This window comes from Lynx canadensis, chromosome A1 (genome assembly GCF_007474595.2).
Source record: "Lynx canadensis isolate LIC74 chromosome A1, mLynCan4.pri.v2, whole genome shotgun sequence".
Taxonomy (NCBI): domain Eukaryota; kingdom Metazoa; phylum Chordata; class Mammalia; order Carnivora; family Felidae; genus Lynx; species Lynx canadensis.
In genome coordinates, this window is record NC_044303.2 from 108,754,712 (window position 1) to 108,777,265 (window position 22,554).

The following is a 22,554-nucleotide window of genomic DNA, read 5'->3' on the forward strand; positions in this document are numbered from 1 at the left end:
GGTGAGTTAACCTTTTATCATTACATTTATCATTAATAATTTTCATGTCTATTTTAACTGATGTGACTGCAGTTATCAGCTTTCTTTTTGTCTCAGTATCTTTTTCTGTTTTTTTTTTTTTTTGCTTTCAATCTTTCTATATTTGTATATCTTGAATATATGCTCTTTAAGCAGCAGATACAGATAGATATTATTTTTTCCAGTCCAACAAATTTTTGTCTTCTCTGCATTATTTAGTCTGCTTTCACTTAATGTGGTTTTTATAATGTGCTGGAATTTATTTCTACTACATGATTCTATTGCTTTGTACTTGTTCTGTAACTTATGTTCTTTTTCATACCCCTTCTTACATTCTTTTTAGTTCTCTTTCTATATTCTATTTTCACTCTAATAATTTGGAAATTACACACTCTACTTTTATTCATTTAGATGTGTAGCCTTGAAATTTTACCATGCATACTTCATACTTTAGTTAATATCTTTATTCTCAAAACATAATAGAACCTTATGAAATAGAAAGGGGGCATGGGAATATGGTAGAGTAAGAGGACCCTGAGCTGAGCCCCTTCCACATTTTCAACTAGATACTATCCACATCCAAGTCAATAAACCAGACAGCACCTGAAGACTGACAGAACAAACTCCACAACTAAATATAGAGAAGCAAGTGCATCTGAAAGGCTAAGAAGGTCAGGAAGGTGGAGGGAGGCTGCCCACAGGAGGCAGGGAGCTGCACGAGCACAGAGGGCAGAGAAACTGGCCCTCTCACCAGGGAGCGCACACAGGAAAAACTAATCCCCATAATGCCTGGCTTTAAAAGTCAGAGGAGCTGAACTCAGTGAGTTAGTAAGAACCAGTGAGGCTAAGAACCTGGAGCTTTGGAGGTCAGCTGACTCAGCACTGAGTGAGCCCAAAAGGCAAGTGATAGCCCAATCATCACCCTTAAAGAGACAGCAGCCTACACAGAGAGGCAACAGCAACAACAACAACCAAAGAAATGGCAATTTACACAACACTGGGGCAAAGAGGACACAGATCTCTTCACAATTACTTCTGAGTGTGTTGGGGGACTTCTCTGAAAATGAGAGAGGTGGCAGGTGCCATTTTCCTCTCCCAGCCCACAGTATAAGCACAGAGACATACACGAGAAGCAGGGCTGCACAGACACTTGCTACCTAACCTGCTAGCAGCATACCATGCTCACAAGTTCTAAGGAGAATTTGCCCACTCCAAGCCTACTGGCCTCAGCCCTGGGCTCAGGACAAATTTTGTTAAAGTTGAAGGGGCACCCCATCCAGCAGGCCTAGTGCACAGCTGTCACCGTGCACTGTGTGCATCCATCCCACTGCACCCAGCTGTTCACCCTCAGCCACTTTCTTGTGTGTCACACAGGCACATTCCCCTGGCCACCCTGGCACACAGGGCCCAGACACCTCAGTACTTCAGAGGGTCCAGCACAGGACTAGTAGCCTGCTGCAAATTTTGCTAACACTGCCACCCTGCTCCCAAGTTCCCTCACATGCATGCCACCCCAGAGCTGACCTGCCTGAGTCCCAATGACACCACAGAGAAAAAGTACAGCCCACAACAGCCAGAGTCAGCGCAGAGACTGCAATGAAAGGAAATGTGACTCAGGCACAAAAGCAGGGAATAAGCAACACACTTAGGATACTCTCCTGAAAGCCAGGTTCTGATAAAGAAGAGACACTGCACTGCTGGGCATTCCAGGACCTTTTCTTCATAAAGTCACTACTCTCAAGAGGAGAAGACACAGCTGACTTTCTTTAACACAGAGATGCAGACAAAATAAGGAGACAGAGAAATTTATCCCAAATGAAAGAAGAGAACAAGGTCACAGCGAGCGATCTAAGAGTAAGAGATATAAGTAACATGCCTGATAAAGAATTGAAAACAATGATCATAAGAATACTGACTGGACTCCAGAAAAGAATTCAAGAAATGAGTGAGACTCAGATATAAAAAAACAACACAGGAGAGAGGGCACAATCAATGAAATGAGCAACACGCTTGATGAAATCAAGAGGAGGATGGAAGAAGCAGAAGAATAAATAAGTGACCTAGAAGACAAGGTAATGGAAAGTAATCAAGGTGAACAAAAGTGACAGAAAAAAACTGTGCAAAATGAGAACAGACTTAGGGAACTCAGTTGACACCACCACATGTAATAACATTCATGTTATAGGAGAAGTTCCAGAAAAAGAGAAAGGAGGTGGCAGAAAATTTATTTAAAGAAGAGCTATAATCTGGGGAAGGAAACATAGACAGATTAAGGCGTCACAGAGAACCCCTCAACAGGATCAACAAAAACAGACCCATACCAAGGCATGTTATAATTAAATTTGCAAAATATAGTGATAAAGAAAAAAATTTTAAATCAGCAAGACAAAAGAGGCCTTAACTTACAAGGGAAAACCCATGAGGCTAGGAGGAAATTTCTCAACAGAAATTTAGCAAGCCAGAAGGGAGTGGCATGATATATTCAATATGCTGAATGGGAAAAATCTGCAACCAAAGCTACTCTAGCCAGCAAGGCTTTCATTCAGAAAAAATAAGAGAGAGATTTCTCAAACAACAACCAAAGGAGTTCATGACCACCAAACCAGCTCTGCAAGAAATATTAAAAGGGACTCTTTCAATGGAAAAGAGACCAAAAGTGACAATATAGAAGTAGAAAACACAAAAGTAGTAAAAATGAATTACTCTTTCTGTAAAAAAAAATATCAGTCAAGGAACTCATTAAAAAAAAGGATATAAAATATAATATGGGGCACCTGGGTGGCTCAGTCAGTTGGGCATCTGACTCTTGATCTCAGCTCAGGTCATGATCTCATGTTTCATAAGTTCAAGCCCCGTGTCAGGCTCTTCACTGACAGCGTGGAGCCTGCTTGGAATTCTCTCTCCCTTGCTCTCTGCCCCTACCCCACTCATCCTCTCTCTCTCTCTCTCTCTCTCTCTCTCTGTCTCTCTCTCACCCTATCCCTCCCTCCATCCCTCCCTCAAGAAAAATGAATAAATGTAAAAAAAAAAATTTTTTTAAATACAATAACAAGAGCACCTGAGTGGCTCAATTGGTTAAGCATCCAACTTTGGCTCAGGTCATGATCCTGCCATTCCTGAGTTCAAGCGCCATATCAGGCTCTGTGCTGACAGCTCAGAGCCTGGAACCTGTTTCAGATTCTGTGTCTCCCTCTCTCTCTGCCCCTCCCCTGCTAGTGCGCTCTCTCTCTCTCTCTCTCTCTCTCTCTCTCTCAAAAGTAAATAAACATTAAAAAAAATACAATAACATACTCTTAAAACATGGGGAGAAAAGGAAAGAATGGGTTCAAACTTAAATGACTGTCAACTTATTATATAGACTGCTATATGCATTAGAGGTTATATAAAAAACTAACGGTAACCATTTGTCAAAAACCACTAATAAATATGCAAAGAATAAAATGAAAACAATCAAAATATATCACTTAAAAATCAAAAAACCATGAAATAAAGACAAGAAATGAAAAAAATCTACAGAAACCACAAAATAAGCAATAATATGGCAATAAATGCATAACTAGCAATAATTACTTTGAATGTAAATGGACTAAATGCTCCCCTCAAAAGACACACGGTGATAAAATGGATTAAAAAAAACAAGACCCATCTATATGCTGCCTACAAGAGACCCATTTTAGACTATATACACCTGCAGATTTAAAGTGAGGGTATGGGGGCGCCTGGGTGGCGCAGTCGGTTAAGCGTCCGACTTCAGCCAGGTCACAATCTCGCGGTCCGTGAGTTCGAGCCCCGCGTCAGGCTCTGGGCTGATGGCTCGGAGCCTGGAGCCTGTTTCCGATTCTGTGTCTCCCTCTCTCTCTGCCCCTCCCCGGTTCATGCTCTGTCTCTCTCTGTCCCAAAAATAAATAAACGTTGAAAAAAAAAAAAAATTTTAAAGTGAGGGTATGGAGAAACATCTACCATGGAAATATGTATCAAAGGGAAACCAGAGTAACAAGGCTTATATCAAACAAAATAGACTTCAAAACAAAGACAGTAACAAGAGACAAAAAAGGACACTATATAATAATAAAGAAGATAATCCAACAAGAGGATCTAACAACTGTAAATATTAATGCACTCAACCAACAGAGGAGCACCTAAATACATAAAACAGCTAATAAAAAATAAATAAAATAAAGGAACTAGTTGATAATAATACAATAATGCTAGGGGACTTTAACACCCTGCTTACATTAATAGATTATCTAAACAGAACATCAACAAGTAAACAATGGCTCTGAATGACACACTGGAACAGATGAATTTAATAAATATATTCAGAACATTCCATTGCAAAACAGCATAATACACATTCTATTCAAACACACACAGAACATTCTCCAGAACAGCTCACATATTAGCCCGCAAAACAAAGCTCAACAAATTAAAGAGGACTGAAATCATACCATGCATATTGTCTGGCTATAATGCTATGAAACTAGAAGTCAACCACAAGAAAAAAATCTAGAAAGATCACAAACACATGAAGGTTAAATAACATGCTACTATATGAAAAGCCCACAGCTAACATCATCCTCAACGGGGAAAAACTGAGAGCTTTTTCCCTGAGATCAGGAACACGACAGGGATGCCCACTCTCACCGCTGTTGTTTAACATAGTGCTGGAAGTTCTAGCATCAGCAATCAGACAACAAAAGGAAATCAAAGGCATCAAAATTGGCAAAGATGAAGTCAAGCTTTCGCTTTTTGCAGATGACATGATATTATACATGGAAAATCCGATAGACTCCACCAAAAGTCTGCTAGAACTGATACATGAATTCAGCAAAGTTGCAGGATACAAAATCAATGTACAGAAATCAGTTGCATTCTTATACACTAACAATGAAGCAACAGAAAGACAAATAAAGAAACTGATCCCATTCACAATTGCACCAAGAAGCATAAAATACCTAGGAATAAATCTAACCAAAGATGTAAAGGATCTATCTGTATGCTGAAAACTATAGGAAGCTTATGAAGGTAATTGAAGAAGATTTAAAGAAATGGAAAGACATTCCCTGCTCATGGATTGGAAAAATAAATATTGTCAAAATGTCAATACTACCCAAAGCTATCTACACATTCAATGCAATCCCAATCAAAATTGCACCAGCATTCTTCTCGAAACTAGAACAAGCAATCCTAAAATTCATATGGAACCACAAAAGGCCCCAAATAGCCAAAGGAATTTTGAAGAAGAAGACCAAAGCAGGAGGCATCACAATCCCAGACTTTAGCCTCTACTACAAAGCTGTAATCATCAAGACAGCATGGTATTGGCACAAAAACAGACACACAGACCAATGGAATAGAATAGAAACCCCAGAACTAGACCCACAAACGTATGGCCAACTCATCTTTGACAAAGCAGGAAAGAACATCCAATGGAAAAAAGACAGCCTCTTTAACAAATGGTGCTGGGAGAACTGGACAGCAACATGCAGAAGGTTGAAACTAGACCACTTTCTCACACCATTTACAAAAATAAACTCAAAATGGATAAAGGACCTGAATGGGAGACAGGAAACCATCAGAACCTTAGAGGAGAAAGCAGGAAAAGACCTCTCTGACCTTACCGTAGCAATCTCTTACTCGACACATCCCCAAAGGCAAGGGAATTAAAAGCAAAAGTGAATTACTGGGACCTTATGAAAATAAAAAGCTTCTGCACAGCAAAGGAAACAACCAACAAAACTAAAAGGCAACCAACGGAATGGGAAAAGATATTTGCAAATGACATATCGGACAAAGGGCTAGCATCTAAAATCTATAAAGAGCTCACCAAACTCCACACCCGAAGAACAAATAACCCAGTGAAGAAATGGGCAGAAAACATGAATAGACACTTCTCTAAAGAAGACATCCAGATGGCCAACAGGCACATGAAAAGATGTTCAGCGTCGCTCCTTATCAGGGAAATACAAATCAAAACCACACTCAGGTATCACCTCACGCCAGTCAGAGTGGCCAAAATGAACAAATCAGGAGACTATAGATGCTGGAGAGGATGTGGAGAAACGGGAACCCTCTTGCACTGTTGGTGGGAATGCAAATTGGTGCAGCCACTCTGGAAAGCAGTGTGGAGGTTCCTCAGAAAATTAAAAATAGACCTACCCTATGACCCAGCAATAGCACTGCTAGGAATTTACCCAAGGGATGCAGGAGTACTGATGCATAGGGGCACTTGTACCCCAATGTTCATAGCAGCACTCTCAACAATAGCCAAATGATGGAAAGAGCCTAAATGTCCATCAACTGATGAATGGATAAAGAAATTGTGGTTTATATACACAATGGAATACTACGTAGCAATGAGAAAAAATGAAATATGGCCTTTTGTAGCAACGTGGATGGAACTGGAGAGTGTAATGCTAAGTGAAATAAGCCATACAGAGAAAGACAGATACCATATGGTTTCACTCTTATGTGGATCCTGAGAAACTCAACAGGAACCCATGGGGGAGGGGAAGGAAAAAAAAAAAAAAGACGTTAGAGTGGGAGAGAGCCAAAGCATAAGAGACTGTTAAAAACTGAGAACAAACTGAGGGTTGATGGGGGGTGGGAGGGAGGGGAGGGTGGGTGATGCGTATTGAGGAGGGCACCTTTTGGGATGAGCACTGGGTGTTGTATGGAAACCAATTTGTCAATAAATTTCATATATATATATAAAAAAAAAAATAACATGCTACTAAACAATGAATGAGTCAACAAAGAAACAAAGAAGAAATAAAAAAATATATGGAAACAAATAAAAATGAAGACACAACAGTCCAAAACCTCTAGGATGCAGCAAAAGTGGTTCTAAGAGGGAAGTTTACACAACACAGGCCTACCTTAAGAAGCAAGAAAAATTTCAAACACACAGCTTAACCTTATACCTCAACAAACTAGAAAAAGAACAACAAAAGAACCTAAAACCAGCAGAATGAAGAAAATAATAAAGATGAGAGCAAAAATAAATCACACAGAAACTAAAATAACAATACAACAGATCAGTGAAACCAGGAGCTGGTTCTTTGGGGAAAAAAAAAATCAATAAAATTAATAAAGCTCCAGCCAAACTTTTCAAGAAAAAGAGTAAAGGCTCAAATAAAATCACAAATGAGAGAGAAGAAATAACCAACACCGTAGAAAAACAAACAGAGAATATTATGAAAAACTATATGCCAACAAATTGGATGACCTAGAAGAAAAGGGTAAAAACATACAAACTATCAAAACTTAAACAGGAGGAAACAGAAAATTGAACCAACCAATGACCAGAAAAGAAACTGAGTAATACAAAAAATCCCAACAAACAAAAGTCCAGGACTAGACAGCTATAAAAAAGAGCTAACACCTATTCTTCTTAAACTCTTCCAAAAATTAGAAGAGGAAGGAAAACTTTCAAATTCATTCTGAGGTCAACATTACCCTGATACCAAAACCAGATAAAAGATACCACTAAAAAGGAGAACTACAGGCCAATATCCCTAATGAACATAGATGCAAAAATTCTCAGTAAAACACCAGCAAACCAAATTCAACAATTCATTTTAAAAATCACCACAGTCAAGGGGTTGCAAGTGTGTTTCAATATTCACAAATCAATGAGTGTGATACATCACATCAACAGGAGATAAGATAAAAGCCACATGATCATTACAATAGATGCAGAAAAACCAGTTGACAAAGTACATCCATTCGTGATAAAAAAAAAAAAAAAAAAAAAACTCTCAACAAAACAGGTTTAGAGGAAACATACCTCAACATAATAAAGACCATCTATAAAAAACCCAGAGTTACCATCATCCTTAGTAAGGGAAAAATAGCTTTTCCTCTAAGTTCAGGAAGAAGACAAGGAGGCCCACTCACCACTTTTATTCACCTGGGTTTAGAGCTCAGGTTTAGAATCTTGCAGTTCGTGAGTTCAAGTCCCACACCAGGCTCACTGCTGTCAGTGCAGAGCCCACTTCAGATCCTCTATCCCTCTCTGCCTCTCCCCTGCTCATGCTTGCACTCTCTCCCTCTCTCTCAAAAATAAACATTAAAAATAATTTAAAAAATAAAACAATCAACAGCTAAGGAAACAATCAGAAAACCTAAAAGGCAACTGACAGAATGCGAGAAGATATTTGCAAATGACATATCTGATAAAGGGTTAGCATCCAAAATATATAAAGAACTTATAAAACTTAACACCCAAAAAACCAATAATCCAACTTAAAATAGGTAGAAGACATGAAAAGACATTTCTCCAAAGGAGACATACAGATGGCCAATAGACACATGAAAAGATGCTCAACATCATTCATCATTAGGGAAATGCACATCAAAACAACAGTAAGATATCACCTCATACCTGTCATATGACTAACATCAACAACACAAGAAACAATAGGTGTGGGGCGCCTGGGTGGCGCAGTCGGTTAAGCATCCGACTTCAGCCAGGTCACGATCTCGCGGTCCGTGGGTTTGAGCCCCGCGTCGGGCTCTGGGTTGATGGCTCAGAGCCTGGAGCCTGTTTCCAGTTCTGTGTCTCCCTCTCTCTCTGCCCCTCCCCCGTTCATGCTCTGTCTCTCTCTGTCCCAAAAATAAATAAAAAACGTTGAAAAAAAAAATTAAAAAAAAAAAAAAGAAACTATAGGTGTTGGCCATGATGCTGAGAAAGGGGAACTCTGCTGCACTGTTTTGGGGAATGCAAACTGGTTCAGTCACTCTGGAAAACAGTGGAGGTTCCTCAAAAAGTTAAAAATAGAAATACCCTATGATCCAACAACTGCACTACTGGTTATTTACCCAAAGAATACAAAAATACTAATTCAAAGGGATACGTGCACCCCTGTTTATGGCAGCATTATTTGCAATAGCCAAGATACGGAAACAGCCCAAGGATCCAAGTGGAAGATTGTAAGCTTCTAGGGATTTATCCGTCTCTTCTAGGTTGTTCAATTTATTGATGTATAATTGTTCACAGTAGTTTTTTTCTGATTTTTTTGCATTCTGTAATATCAGTTGTAACTTCTCTCTCATTTCTGATTTCATTCATGTGAGCCATCTTTTTCTCTTAGGAAGTCTAGCTAAATGTTTGTCATTTTTATCTTTCCAAAGAACCAGTTCTTAGCATCACTGATCTTTTCTATTGTCTTTTTGTCTCCACCTCATTGATACCCACTCAGATCTTTATTATTTCCTTCCTTCTACTTACTTGGGTATCACTTGTTCTTTTTTTTCTATTTCCTTTACATGTAAAGTTAGATTGTTTGAGATTTTTCATGTTTCTTGAGTCAGGTCTTTATTGCTATGAAATTCCCTTCTATAACCACTTCTGTTGCATCCCAAAGATTTTGGTATATCATATTTCGGTTTTCATTTGTCTCTAGATATTCTTTTATTTCTCCTTTGATTTCCTCAATCACATTTTTATGGTTTTTCCATTTTTCTTCTTGTAATTGATTTCTGGTTTTATATTACTGTGGTTGAAAAAATGCTTATATGCTTTCAATTTTCTTGAACTTATTCGGAGTTGTTCTGGGACCTAATGTGATCTATCCTGGAAAATGTTTCATGTGGACTTGACAAGAATGTGTATTCTGCAACTTTTGGATGGTATGTTCTCTCTATATATCTATTAAGTCCATCTGGTCTAACATATCATTTAAAACCAATGTTTCCTTATCACTATCGTCTAGATTATCTATCCATTGACATAAGTGGGGTATTAATGTTGCCTACTATTATTCTGTGGTCAATTTCTCTCATCAAGTCTTTCAATACTTGCTTTATATATTTTAGTGCTTCTATGCCAAGCACATATATGTTTATAAATGCTGTATCTTCTTGCTAAATTAACCACTTTATCATTATGCATTGCTCCTGTCTTTTATTACATTCTTTGTTTTCAAGTCCATTTTGATAGAAGGACAACTACATCAGCTTTGTTTTCATCTCCATTTGCATGGAATATCTTTTTCCATCGCTCTATTTTCAGTCTCTGTGTGTCCTTATTCTGGAGTGAGTCTCTTATAGGCAGCATACAGATAAGTCTTTTTTAAAATCCTCTGAGCCACTCTATGTCTTTGGGTTGGTAAATTAGTCCATTTACACTTAAAGTAATTATTGATAGGTGTGTATTTATTGCCATTTTATTAACTGTTTTATGGCTGTTTTTGTAATTCCTCTCTGTTCTTCTCTTTTTTTCTTCATTCTTGGTAACTTTCTTGATAATTTCTTATTGTTATGTTTAGATTCCTTTCTCATTTTCTTTTATACGTTTACTACAAGGTTTTGCTTTGTGGTTACCATGAAGTTCTCATATAACATCCTCTATACAACAGTCTATTTTGAGTTGATAGTAACTTACATTTGAATATATTCCAAAAATGTACATTTTTATTCTTCCACAATGTTTTATGTTTTTGATATTGCAGCTTACACATTTTTATTTTATGTATCCCTAAGTTATTGTAGTCTTAGTTTCATCTCTTGATATTCATACTAGTTTTATGTGATTAAGCCACTACCTTTACTATATATTTATATTTTCCAATGAGATTTTAGCTTTACTATGTTTATCATTAATTTTTATCATAATTAATTAGCCATTTATTTTCCCCTTAAAGAAATCCCTTCAGCATTTCTTATAAAGCTGGTTGCTGGTAATGAACTCTATCAGCTTTTGCTTATTGGAAAAAATCCTATTCTAAAATATAACCTTGGGGCGTCTGGGTGACTCAGTCAGTTAAGCATCCGACTTCAACTCAGGTCATGATCTCGCGATTCGTGAGTTCAAGCCCCACATCGGGCTCTGTGCTGACAGCTCAGAGCCTGGAGCCTTGTTCAGATTCTGTATCTCCCTCTCTCTCTGCTCCTCCCCTGCTCGCATTCTCTCTCTCCCTCAAAATAAATAAACATTTAAAAAAAATTTTTTTTAAGATAACCTTGCTAGGTAGTGAATTCTTAATTGCATGTTTTCTCCTTTCAGTACTTTGAATAGGTCACACCATGCTCTTCTAGCCTAGAAAGTTTCTGCTGAAAAATCTGCCTCTAGTACTATGGGGTTTCCCTCGTATAGAAAGCGTTGATTTTCTCTTGCTGCTTTTAAGTCTCTCTTTAACTTTTGACATTTTAATTATAATGTGTTTCGGTGTGATCTCTTTATCTTATTTAGAATTCTCTGGGATTCCTGGGCCTGGGTGTCTGTTTCCTAACCCAGAATGAGGAAGTTTTCAGCCAATATTTCTTCAAGCAATTGTTCTGTTCCTTTCTCTCCTTCTAGGATCCCTATAACGTGGATGTTATTCTGCTTGATGTTGTTGCAAAGTTCCCTTAAGGCATCTTCACTTTTTAAAATTCTTTTTGCTGCTGTCTAGGTAACTTTTCGTTGCTTTGTCTTCTAGCACACTGATCCATTCTTCTGCTTCATCCAGTTTGATAATAAACTCCTCTAATATATTTTCCAGTTCAGTTTCTGTATTCTTCAACTCTGTGACTTCTTTTTGCTCCTTTCTTTGTATATTTTTTGTACATTTTTTGTATATTTTGTATATTTTATTTTATATTTTATACAAAATATATTTTGTATATTTTTTGAAGTTTTCACTGTGTTCATTCATTTCCCTTTTGAGTTTAGTGATCATATTTATAACCATTACTTTGAACTCTTTATCAAGTAGATTACTTACCTCCGCCTCAGTAAAGTCTTTTTCTGAGATTTTGTCTTGTTCTTTTGTCTAGAACATATTTTTCTGTCTATTCATTTTACCCAATTCTAATTCTTCACATTAGGTGAAATAGCTACCTCTCACAGTCTTAAAGAAATGGCCTTTTGTAAGCAATGACATGTGGGGCCCAGAAGCTCAATCCCCCTTCCACCCAGCAACCAGAGCTAGGCACTTAACGGGCACCCCCCATGTGGGTTGAATACAACATCTGGATATGACAAAGCTGCAGCTACAATGTGGGGAGTGGGGTGTACTTACGCAGACAGCTGTGGCACAGAGGGGCAGGGTACTTGCCCAGACAGCTATAGTGCAGCTGCAGCTCAGGGGGTGTGAGATGCTTGCAGGCTGACTGTGATATGGCACATGGGGGGTGGAGCACACCCACCTGCACTAACAGGTTAGGACATTGCCAAAGTGGTGCTCACAAATGCTGGCATTTACAAGAGAGACTGAGATGACAAAAATAGCACCCACCAGCAATTCTGTGGCCAGAGAGAGTACCAACAGATTCCTGCCCTTCTGGCAGTCCCTTTAAGAATAAAGACTACGACTTTCACCTTCACATATGGTCCAGGTGCTTTTCAATCTGCTCATTTTTTGCTAGCTCCTAGGGTGAGTGAGTCTGCCTGCAAGACCTTTAAGAGGAGGTTCTCCATTTCCTACAGTTCTATGGTTCTCCTGGACATAGTCTCCACTGGTCTTACACTTTGGGGACTTGTTTCTATGGTGCAGAATCCAAGGGTTGGGGTACCCGATGTGGAGCACAAAACACTTGCTCCTCAGGGGAAAGATTTTTAAGATCCCTCCTGATTGCAGGTCAGTGTACCTGGGCCGGGATTTCTGGCAAGAGTGTTATCTCTGCCTCTCCTACTCATCTCAATGTGGCCCTTTTGTTCTTTGCTGTGGAAGAACTGTTTGTCTGGTTTTCAGAACTTTTCCAGAGGAAGTTATTTCAAATGTAGCTATAGATTTGCTGTGTCCAGTGAGAGAAGGTGAGTTCAGGATCTTCCTACACCTCTATCTTAAAATGTCCCTTTGAGGTCCAAGTTTTACAATCTGAATACTGAAGCTGTATTTCAATCACCTATTTTCCTTCAGTAAACATGGTTCTGAAAAATAAATCTAATACTACTACTTAGAGACAGAAAAGCAAAACAAGTTAACAATAAAATATGTTTGCAATTCTCTGCAAAGTTAGACTCTTAGGACCAAATATTACTGCCAAAGAGCATTAACATGTAATTACAATTCTCAGCTTCTCGCTTTAATAAGAAAAGTATGATCCCACAGGATTCTCTGTAAAGAATATTAAAACTTTCTACTATTTCTAATATAGAGTTAAAAGGTACGATTTATGGAAAAGTGGTATTTTTTAAATAACAAAAGCCCTTGTAAATGCAGCAAATATTTAGAAAGCACAGTGAAAAAAAACAAAATTTCTCAAATGCAATTCTTACAAACATTGACATTAAAAAGCCAGCTTAAGAACTTCAGAAGCTTAAAATGTGACACAAAATCAGAATACTGAAAGTGAAAAAATAACAAAGCATTAAAGAAGGTTTCGCCTACAAAAATAAAAAGCATTAGCAGTGAAGCCATTTTTCACCTCATTTACTCCACATCTATCTTTCTCCCCTAAACATGCTCATCTCAAAAAAAAAAAAAAATTAAGGTCACTAATTATCTCCAACATGACAAATCCAATAGATACTTTTCTCTTTGTCATCTCACAAGACCTGTCAGCAACCAGCATACAAAAGAGTTCATCATACCATCCTTTTTCAAACACTTCCCCCTTGGAGCTTTCCTAACACCACACACCCCTGGCTTTCTCATGGTTTCTCGTGCCATTTCTTTCTGTAGAAAAGACTTTCTTATCCTACATCTGTACTTTTAAAATTTCATCAAAGCAAAGCCCTGTTCTTTCCAATACCCAATCTACACCTTTTCCTAGATGATCTCATCCCTCCCCTTAGTTTAATATTGACCATAAACCCAAATTCCTATCTCCAGTCACAACTCTATTGTGAATCAACGTCTGCCATGAATTCTCGATTTACTTCATTGAACTGTCAACTGGACATCTCAAAGTGGATATCTCAGTGGCAAGTAAAACTAGACTAAATGTCCAAAATAGAACTTTTGACTCTCCCTCTGCCTTTGAAATTATTTCATACATACATTCTACAAATATTTACTAAGCATATGTTCAGGCACTGTGCTGTATATTGGCACAACAATGTGAACTTGGGGGAGATGGATGGTAAGTTGTAAAAAGAGCTGTGATGAATATAAATCATGCCTTATGACACAGAATAAGGGGGGAAAGCTGCTGCTGATACACTAGTCAAAACATGCCTCTACAATCTTGTATCTTCTCCCTCAAAAAATGGCACCAATCTAAAGGCTCCAGGCAGAAACCTAGGTATCTGTTTCCCACAAACAATCCAACAGGCGGCTCTACAGGGTTCTAACTCTAAATCCACCTTGAAGTTGAAGAGAACACAAGCAAGCAAAAAAGAGAGATATGGACACATAATGACAATTTTAACAGATATCACAGTAGGAAATGCATTAAGCTATGGGAGAAAACTGCAGCGAAACCCAACTCAGTCTGGGAGAAATCAGAAAAAGCTTCCCGGAGGAAGGACAATTAGGATAAGTCCAGATGATCACTAAAAAAATGCCAATCAAAAAAGATATACATGACTATGTCAAGAACAGAGAATAGGACAACATAGCACATCAGAGAATCTAAAACATGTCCAAGATGATAAAATCATAGAAGAGGGAGAGGGGATTAAGAAAAGGCCAAAGGAGGGGCGCCTGGGTGGCGCAGTCGGTTAAGCGTCCGACTTCAGCCAGGTCACGATCTCGCGGTCCGGGAGTTCGAGCCCCGCGTCGGGCTCTGGGCTGATGGCTCAGAGCCTGGAGCCTGTTTCCGATTCTGTGTCTCCCTCTCTCTCTGCCCCTCCCCCGTTCATGCTCTGTCTCTCTCTGTCCCAAAAATAAATAAAACGTTGAAAAAAAAAATTAAAAAAAAAAAAAAAGCCAAAGGAAAGCAGAAGTTATCAAAGATTAAAAAGATCATGGCACAAGGGCACAGAAGTCAACCTGGAAAGTCTTCTATGGGCCAAATACGGGGCAATTTGGACTATAAGGAATTAAAATACACCAAAATCCAGAAGCTTGTGATGACAAAAAATGAAAATTAAAGTGAAAACTTTCACCGAACAATTCATTATAAATTATTCTGACAAATGATAAAGGCAAACAATCAAATATATGTTACCTTTCCTATAGCAAAGAGTAGCCAAATAGGTGGTAAGAGAAATCTCTTCCAGGAAATAAATGTGGGAAGAATTAAAGAATCAGGATATTACCATTTCACAATTCCTAACAAGATAGTGGATTCAGACAATAATCAACAAAAGATGCTAAAACCATTAAGGAAAGGAGAATCTTATAATAGAAAAACAAGGCTGATACAATGTGAAATTACTCATCAATCTAAGCATCACTAAAAGGGGGACAACTTGACACTATGTAATTCTAATGGAAAGGAAGTATACGAAAAACATCTATGGTATATTTTTATTAAAAAAAAAAAAAAACTGGACCTGAATCTAATAAAGTATCTAACTACCAGTTCTCAGGAAATAGATAATAAGCTAAAGCAGTGGTCCTCAATCTTGAGCATGAGAATAACCTGGAAGGAACTGGTTAAAACACACATTGCTGGGAAGCACTGAATTAAAGAAACCCATAAGAAAGCAAACATAAAGAATGTGGGAAATTTTAAAGGAAAAATAACCCAGTTTCAGCAACAAATCCTATTTTAAAAGGGTGAGAGGGATGTTATAGAATCAAAATTACTTAAGCAACATAACTGCAAATATAATATACAGACCCTTTTAAGATTCTAATCCAAACAAAGCCACTGTAAAAAGACATACTGAAACAACTAAGAAAATATTAATATAGCCTAAGAATAGATAATATTAAGAAATATCTACAATAATAGAATAATGGCTATGTTTTTAAAAATGACCTTAAGTTAATTTAAAAACAAGGTCAAGGCTAGAAACTTTACAAAAGCCACACAATATACGGCCACTTTAAGGAGTTTGGGCCCAAACAGAATGGTTTTACACATAAACATGGAATCATCATAGCACAACAACTTCTGGTTTCTGAATGTCATGTGCTAATAAGCACTGCATTAAGTACTTAACCATGACTTATCTCTTTGAATCCTTAAAATAACTCTGTAATGCAGATACTAAATTCTATAACACTTTGCATGCTGATCATAATCAGAATTAGCATTTGTAAAGGATGAAGCATTGAGAATAGTCTGGAGAAAGGCAAGAGGAACAGAAAAAAGAACAATTAAGAGATTGTTACAACAGGGTAAGAATTTCTGATACAGACAGGAAGAGCAAAAGTTCACATATTAAGAATAAAACAAAAATACAGAATTTTTTAACTAAACATTAATTATGTCCTACAGACATTTAGCTCTGAAACAAACTTCTTCTCCAAATTAGACTTCTTCCCAGAAATTTAATTTTTAAATTAAAGCAATCATTTCATATGCACTATAGTTATTGGACTTACACTTAATTCTTCCATTGCAAAGTGGTGTGATGGAGAAAACATAAAACTATTCATTTTCCTAAAAGAAACTTCTTCCCCAAATTCTCCAAACTATGAAACAAGTTATTGTTTTAATTCTACAAATTACTGAAATAATATCCCTGTGATATTTTTCACACTCATCTCCAGCTCAAGAAGCTTAGATAAGCACACAATATTTTAAGGCTCCTAAAGCTTCATATCACAAGTTTCTCCTATCCTAGAGCCCTACTGTGACTTATTACCACCGTGCCTTGTATATTGTTAACTCTAGAAACTGACTCTTAGACGCTGAACTATGGTTAGTTGCCAATGGCTAACAGTGTCCAAGTCAGATTTAACAACTTACGCTGACTAAAACAAAACAAAACCAAAAAAGGATTCTAGAAAGGAAAGCATGATATACTCGAATGAAATTTTAATCTACTCTAAAACCTGAGTTACATCATTTGTTATTAGGGAAATGCAAATCAAAACCACAATAAGATTCCACTACATCCACTAAAATGGCTATAATCAGAAAGACTCAAAAATGGTCAACACGGTAAATATTGTTGGTGTTTTTTACAATACAAAAAAAAAAAAAAAAAACAAACAACTTTGAAAGACCAGCAATATCAGCTTTGGAGAGGATAGAGTAACTGTAACCTTCACACACTGCCAGTGGGAAAACAAAATGGTACAATTGCTTCAGAAAAGTTTAGCAATTTTTAAAAAAAATTTCTTTCCTTTTTGAAGGTCACTTATTTATTTCGAGAGAGAGAGAGTGCATAGGCACGAGTGGGGGAGTGGCAGAGAGAGAAAGGACAGAGAATCTCCCAAGCAGGCTCCACGCTGTTGGGACAGAGATGGATGCAGGGCTGGATCTCATGACCCTGAGACCATGACCTGAGCCAAGATCGAGAGTTAGACGACCAACTAACCAAGCGACCCAGGCACCCCAAGTTTTTAAAAAGTTAAGCGTATACCTAGCATGTGACCCAGCAATCCCACTCCTAGGTAACCATCCAAGAGATATGAAAACATATGTCTGCATAAAGATTTGTACACAAATGTTCATAGCAGCAGTGTTCATCACAGCCCAAATCTGGAAACAACCCAAATGTTTGCCAGTTGGTAGTGAATGGATAAACATATTTTGGTACATCCATACAATGGAATACTACTCAGCAACAAAACAGAAAGAACTACTGATAAGTGCAACTTAGATGAATCTCAAAATCATCACTCTGATTTAAAACAAGCCAGACAGAAAAGGCTATATAAACAATATGATCACATTTATAGGAAATTTTAGAAAAGTCAAACCTTTTGTCATTAGAGCAGATAAGGGACTGCCTTGAGTGACAATAGTTTAAGAATGGACTGCAAAGAGGCTTAAGGGAACTTTCTGGGGATGGAAGTATTCTAAAACTTCACTGGGGTAGTGAGTACAAAACTGTGTACATATAACAAAATTCACAGAACTGTGCTCTTAGAATGGCTCAATTTCATTGCATGTAAATTACAGCCCAGTGAAGTTGTTTAAAAAAAAATACCTGGGCTAACTAGATCTACAAGTTACTAGCTGTGTGAATGTTAACTAGTTTTCATTTTCTCACATTTACACTTGTACACATTTTATTTTTAAAAGCAATCATTTCTAAATTGTACTGCACTTATTGGGCTTACACATAACTCTTACTTCCACTGTAAAAAGGATCACATAGTTATCTATATTGCTACTTGTTCTATCTCACAAGGTTGTTGTGAAATATCACATGAGATAACTAATGAGAAAGTGCTTTGGCAACTCTAAACTACTATTACACAACTATATAGTAGGCTTTACATTTTTTAAAAATAGACACGAAAATTTTTTTTCACGAGTGAGTGACTTGAGACCCTTGGAAACCTGAGTATCCCAAAGTCAATCTTTGCCCAGAAATGGAAAGCCTAATCAAGTGTCACCTTTATAATATTCTCAACCTGCTTTCTACTGACTCCTGATTTACTGGACGTCTCAATGGAGTACTAACTAGACTACACTTTCATCTTTCAAAAGAAAATCAGGAAAGAAATGTTTTTTAAAAGTTATTAGATGAGCATGGCAAGGCATTTATTTCCAAGTGCAAAAGACCCAAACCTAGAAAAACATCTTTTACTAAATAAACACCTTTCCAAAATGTCCATACTGAGATTTTTCTTCCTCTAAAAGTCAGTGAATTTCTTTCCATTTAATACTACAATTCCACATGTATTACTCAATGTTTAATAATGTGACCTGCATTACAAAGAAAGTGAATAATTTTAAGAATATCAAAACCTTGTACCAGTGTGGTACAGTCATTTTAAACTTTTGCCTGTTGCAAAATTTAACAGACTCTCATTTTTTCCTACTACTACTGAACCACTGGGCTCTCTGCTGTCCTACCAGGTTTGAGTGATACGTGACATTTAGCCCAGTTATATTTACAAGTTTCCACACCGCAGCAAGCATGAAGGCTATGTGAAAGACATAACCTCTTCTTCAAATGCGGTTTGGAGACTAAATTTTACCTTGAATTCACGTTTCTATTACATTAAATCTTACAATTCTACGAAGTTTTTTCTGCCAGCAACAGGTAGTGCAACCAAAAATGAACAAAGCCTGTAATACCACAAAAGATTTTGCTATCGTTTTCAATTTTTAGACTTATTTTTGGTAAATTCTAACGGGATGATTCGATGGTCAATTCTAAGACCGTGCTTCATCTGAATCAGTCCAGTCAGTAGTAACCATAACCTCTTAGGTTTCATCTTTCTCCTTCGATAACACTAAGATCGCTCGTTCCGGCAACTGCACACCTCCAGTATTCGTTTCCAAGAAACCTGAAAGAATGGCACCTTGCCTACTTGCTCCTCTAGTCTTCTACCCTCAGAAGGTTGCCCAAAACGTGCAGCTCCTCTCCACAACAGCGAGTAAGGGGAATGCAACACCCAGAGGGCGACTTGGTCGCTAGGAGGAGGGGAGAACTTCTCAGCCCAGAGGACGGAGGCTGAGATCCAACCCAGCCCGCTCCCAACACTACTCGCTTCCAGGAAGGAGTGTGGACCCTACGCTCAGGCCGCGGTGGTCGGTGGGGAAGGCACAGCCGCGCGTGGAAGTCGGGCAGGACATAAACAAACAGACCGGGAGGAGGGGGAAGGGGCCAGCGGAGGGATAGGGGTGGTGGGGAGGCAGGACCTCGCTCTAGCCCTCTAGCACAAGTCCCCAGCTGCCCAGCCCCACCTCACTGAGGCCCAGGTCCAAGTACCCGCTCAGCAATGCCGCGCGGACACGAACACCGAAGGCCCCTGCACATCTGGAGCCCCAAGCCCACAAGGCCATCGGCTCCGCGCCCCCCCGCCCCGCAGCGCCCTACCTGAACGCGCAATCTGGGTCTCGAGCGTCCCGACCGGGCGCGCCCAGCCCGCTCCTCTTGCTGAAGAGCTTCTGGAACAGCGTAGGGGCCATGCTGACCACGGCCAGATCAGGGTTTTTCCTTAGGGCGATTGCTAGGCCCCCGCTCCTAGAGCCGCCCCGCCACCCCCATGAGCGCCCCAGTCATATGACAGAAATTAGTCACTTCAAACGGCCACGGCGCGCGGGGCGGGGCGCGAGGCAAGACCGGCGTCCATTGGCTGGCGGTGAGCCGCATCACGTGGCGGCGCGCAGAGCAGGGGGCAAGGCGGGGGCGTGGGGCGGAGCTGGCCCCCATAGGCTAACGAGTGGATTCCCTCACGTGGCAGCTCACGGGGCGGGGTGTGCGCGGAAAGGAGGGGAGGGGCGGGGAATAGAGGTGGTTGGGGAAGTGAAGGGGGAACGCGCTCGGGTCACGGTCCTTCTCCGTGACGTTGGCTGCTGCTATCTGAGGCTACGATGCCCGGGACTTTGCGATGCAGAAGGCTTCGGCTCCCTGAACCCACGATAAAGCGGGATGCTTAGAGCTCCACGGGCAATCGACCCTTCCCTGCCCTTCCCTCTTCAGCCTCCAAGGTTTTGTACCTCCATCCGGCGCCTGTCCGGGTTCGGTCGCCCCCTCAGCAGGGAAGGTGTTCGACCTAGGTTAGACTTTGAGTGCGGAGCCACGGGCCTGCCCGCGCCAGGCCGCGAGGTGTGTGGGCTCAAAGCTTGACAGCGCGTGGCTGGTGGAGAATCCTGCCCAAGACACCCTCCATAACCATGACCTCCAGCAGAGAAGGCCTCTGCCAGGGGCTCTGGGCAGCCACCTTCAGGGTTTACCACAGGATCCTTGAACCCTCGAACCCAGACACCGGGAATTAGCCTTTTGTGAGAGCTAATGATGGGAAGCTCAGGATTTAAGGATTTAAGCTTTATCTTAACGTCTATTATGTAAGGGAGAGAGGAATTCTACAGTGGAATTGTACACAAATGGATTTGATGGGAGGAAAACCACTTTCCAAAGAAAAACACATGGCTTGAAAATGACCTTACAGTCTTATTAAACCCACGATGCCAAAATTTATCAGGGTTCCGATCAAACTGGTCTAAATAAATTTTCAGTACCCCCATTAATTCCCCCACTCCCCCTCCATAATAGAAATTTTTGTAGCGTGGGACGAAATTCTCTGACAAATATGGATGTCAGTAAATGACCAGTATGTGGTTGGAAGGCTAGATTTTAAAAACCCTTTTGAAAATTTCATTTAATTAGGCAGAAAAATAAAACAGTCTTTTCCTTGAGTGGCTACCAACTCCCACTAATTTACAGCTAGAGTTTAAACTCTAAAATAAGTGGTCTTCTGTAGAAAAAAGAAAACAAATAGGCAGACTGACAATTTCAGCGGTTACCATGAGTTTCACTGTTGCAAGATTTTTTTTTAAAGCACTATTTATAGATGATTAAGAAACTAATTTATTAATTCCACAAATGCTTAAGTGTCCTTGGTCTGGGTACTGGGGATCCAAAGTAAACAAAGAAGGCATATCTAACTTTCTATATGAGGAGACAATAAGTAAGGTAATTTTAGACTAGCTTCTGAATGAGAACTAAGTAATGAAACGAGGGAAGTAGGGAAGGTCTTTCTGAGAAGGTGACATACAACACTCTGGGGTTAAGATTCATTTACCAAGCCCCATAGTTTACTGGGCAATACAGGCTCAAAACAGCAGGACAGTACATGTATAAAGATAATCCTTGAGATTCTGGCACCAAAACAGAAAGATTTCTAATAAGGCAAAATGAACTATGTAAAGAGTTGACCTTTGAACAAGTGAGCAGGGGGCATGGGGCCCCAACCACTACAACCTCAAAAATCCAAGTATAACTTTTGACTCTCCAAAAACTTAACTAAGAGCCTAATGTTGACCAGAAGCCCTATCAATAACATAAACAGTTGATTAACACATATTTTTGTATTTTATATATATTATATACTGTATTCTTATGATAAAGTAAGTTAAAGAAAATATTAAAATCATAAGGGAAATACATTTATAGTACTAAACTGTAAAAATCTACAGATAAGATTCACACTTGTGTTGCTCAGAATTAACTGTATTTTTCTCCAAAAAAAAAAGAGAGAAAAGAAATGTGAATATGGAATACAATTTTTGTAAACAAAAAATGAAATCAATGCAATATTTAGAAGTGAGAATATGCACATCCTATAAGTCAATTAATCATTCATTTGGGGGTATATTATTTTGCTTTTATATTAGTAAGTTACACTAAATTAGTTAGAGTGGAAACAGACCCAAACCTGTGTATATAGAACCAATGACACAAAGGACTCATGGCTGGTCCATGACTGGCAGAGAGAAGAGTATTTCCTTGTCCTCTCAGAAGTAAGTTTCTAAATACAATAATCTTGTGTGCTTTCATCTTGGGAAAAAGTTACTTCATGGATAACTATAGATATTAATAAGGGAAAGAACATGACTGCTTGCATAAGAGATACTTTGTTTTAGTATTCTCTAATCATGTAATAACTTCATTTCTGTAGTCTCATTTAGATTTATGCTTAAAAGGTACAGAAAAAACTAAATTAACTTGCTATCATTCATCACATTTCCTTTATGTTGCAGTGTAATATTCAAATTACATAATAAGAAAGCAATGAAATGACACAAGTTTGTTATGACACATAACTATACTTAATTATGCAGATTAAATTGAAAATAACTTCA

General features: G+C 38.8%; 1 protein-coding gene across 2 annotated transcripts in view; it reads right to left on the reverse strand.

The window, feature by feature from the left end:
* The window catches only part of FNIP1 (folliculin interacting protein 1), a 149,697-nt gene extending 129,713 nt beyond the window's left edge, over nt 1–19,984 (reverse strand). Inside the window, exon 1 of one of the 2 annotated variants that reach the window (XM_030317559.2) lies at nt 19,787–19,984. In XM_030317559.2, the coding sequence (XP_030173419.1) occupies nt 19,787–19,878 (92 nt within the window). In that variant the 5' untranslated portion in view covers nt 19,879–19,984. The remainder of the gene's footprint in view (nt 1–19,786) is intronic. The other variant, XM_030317550.2, reaches the window with a different exon arrangement.
* Between the last annotated feature and the right edge of the window lie 2,570 nt (nt 19,985–22,554).